The 2212-nt window shown below is 53.5% G+C and overlaps 1 protein-coding gene across 1 annotated transcript; it reads right to left on the bottom strand.

Annotated features, from left to right (window-relative positions):
- Window positions 1-61: 61 nt before the first annotated feature.
- On the bottom strand, window positions 62-1753 carry A1O9_13163 (uncharacterized protein; the record flags this gene model as incomplete). The annotated part of the gene is made up of 1 exon (XM_013397921.1): window positions 62-1753. A coding segment is annotated over one exon (1692 nt), but the record flags the coding sequence as incomplete, so codon positions are not given.
- Between the last annotated feature and the right edge of the window lie 459 nt (window positions 1754-2212).

Here is a 2212-nt window from a genome sequence, read left to right on the forward strand (position 1 = left end):
GTTGGCTTGACCCTTGACTGTTGGACCGCGATCGTTTAGAGGGTGCCCGTCCGGGATTGACCGACTTTCGCTTCCTCGATGGGCTCCCGGTGATACTCAAGCCATGAAGCTCGCTGAATGACCCAGAAAGCAAACTAGCGGGTTGAGACTGCGGAAATGACTGCGAAAAAGACGCCGCACTCGATGGACCTCGGAAAGAGTACGGGTCACCAAATGTCAATTCGCAGCGCAATTCCGCGACGTCAGTTATGCGGCGATGGGCAACCAGGCGTGCTAGGCCCTTGACTCCTCTTTGACGGGCCAATCTGAGAAGATCCGCCTCTCGCCGTCGCCGGTCGGATGTCCATGAAAACTTGGTGACGCAGTCGTAACCCTCGGAGCCTGCAGTCCTGGTGAGGAAACAAGACGTCCCACGGCAGACGATTGCTCGTTGACGGGTGATGGGGTGTGGCTCCAGTCGCATTTTTGTTGGGCTCTCGGCACCGTCCTGCTCAAGAGTCACGAAGTAACCGTCAATATCTCGCTCCATGAATGTGTCGAGACCCTGTTCTTCCTCATTCATCATACTGTACCCCGCAATTACCTGAATAAAGCGTTCGGGTTCGTCGTGTATGTCGAAGGGACCTGGACTGTAAGGACCTGAGCGATCGAATACCCACGCTTCCATCTCCCTCCCACAGATTGTAAACGCGTGGACGTATCGACGTGTCGGCTGGCATGAGAAAACATCCCGCACGTATCGACTGATCTGGAGAAGCGTGCCCCTCTTGTCTCTGTTGGATTCCTTGAGCTCACCAATCACTCTAACATCCTTCCAGTCGTGGGCCGAGTCTGATATCCGGCCGTCGTTTGGCTTCACAAAGAGATCGATTTGACGCCAAGCTTCAGCACCGACCAGCTCTTTCGGGCTTGTCGTTGCGTAGTACAGGCCTCGCTCCTTCGAGAGAAAATTTTCCTGAAATCGAAACCACCAGGCCAGAACTTGGGCTTGCACGGGCGGATTGGGGAAATCCGTCCATCGGCCGTCCTTGTGTCGGCCTTTTATCGCCCGGTAGATGTCCAACGTACGAGGAGTCCAGTCCTTCCCCTCAAAGTATTTTTGAAAGAACCCACCCACTTCCCGGTATGTGCACGATCTGATCTCCTCGAAAATTTTTTTCTTCACCAGCTCCCGAGTTTGTTCGCCACCTTGTTGTGAAGCGGAGGAATGAGTAACGGGCGTATCATCGAACGCGGCCGGGACGCCGGGCGGGGGGGTCACGCTCGAGGGAGTGGCAATGAGATCAAGAACGGCTCTCCATATCTCCAAGTCGGACGCTCTTTGGACGGTGAGTCTCACCAGTGGAAGGCAGTGAGCGTAGTCGAATTGGCCTTGTCGAAGACGTCCTAAAATGGTGGCGAGTTCAGCGGCAACGTTTCGATCGCTCACGCGAGAGTGGAGGTCAAGAGCTGCCTCTTGCCCCATGAGAGCGGTCAGAAGTCGCGATATTGCCTTTGGACCATCTTGGGTATCATTGGTCGCGCCGCCAGGTGGACTGGAAGTCGAGGTACAATACTGTTCTGCATCGCGAAGTGACTTGTGTAGGTGTTGGAGAGAGTTGTCCAAGGGATGACGTGCGATGAGGTGGCGATCGTCTTGCGAAAGACTAACCATCAGCGATGGTCCAAATGATTCAAGGATGGAAGTGGAAGAGTAATACAGTGATGGTAGAAGCATGCGATGGTGGCGAGTAGTGAGGTTTCCGCGCCGCATGTTTGGGCACAGCCACAATTTCTGGCACTAATAACAACCGCACATCGGCTCGGAGTAACTTTCCTCCGGAGCGGGGCAGCGAGGACCCTTTTTGGGGTTTCGTGGAGACCACTTCAAAAGAGCGTCAACGTTCCACACAAGTGTACTGTCGCATCAACAATGGCTCAACCGACGCGATTGGGTAGGATCCCTAGGCAAAAATTTTGATATGGGAGGCATCACAGAAACTAACTTACATCCATCTACAAAAGTTATAAAAGGCCAACAAAGCAAGGTCCAAGTGCTCGAAACTCGTCCTGCAAGCCCAAGTGCTCCTGCGGTGATTCACAGGTTGGCCACGGAGCCAAAAGTCTCGACTTTAATCCACTAATTCGAGTCGCCAGTGTACCTTTTTATATCCGTTGGATAGAGCGTGGATCCCCCGAGTTTATTTCTACGCTTTTTTGGCGGGTTCACTTG

Source organism: Exophiala aquamarina (assembly GCF_000709125.1).
Source record: "Exophiala aquamarina CBS 119918 chromosome Unknown aczIA-supercont1.104, whole genome shotgun sequence".
Classification (NCBI taxonomy): Eukaryota; Fungi; Ascomycota; class Eurotiomycetes; order Chaetothyriales; family Herpotrichiellaceae; genus Exophiala; species Exophiala aquamarina.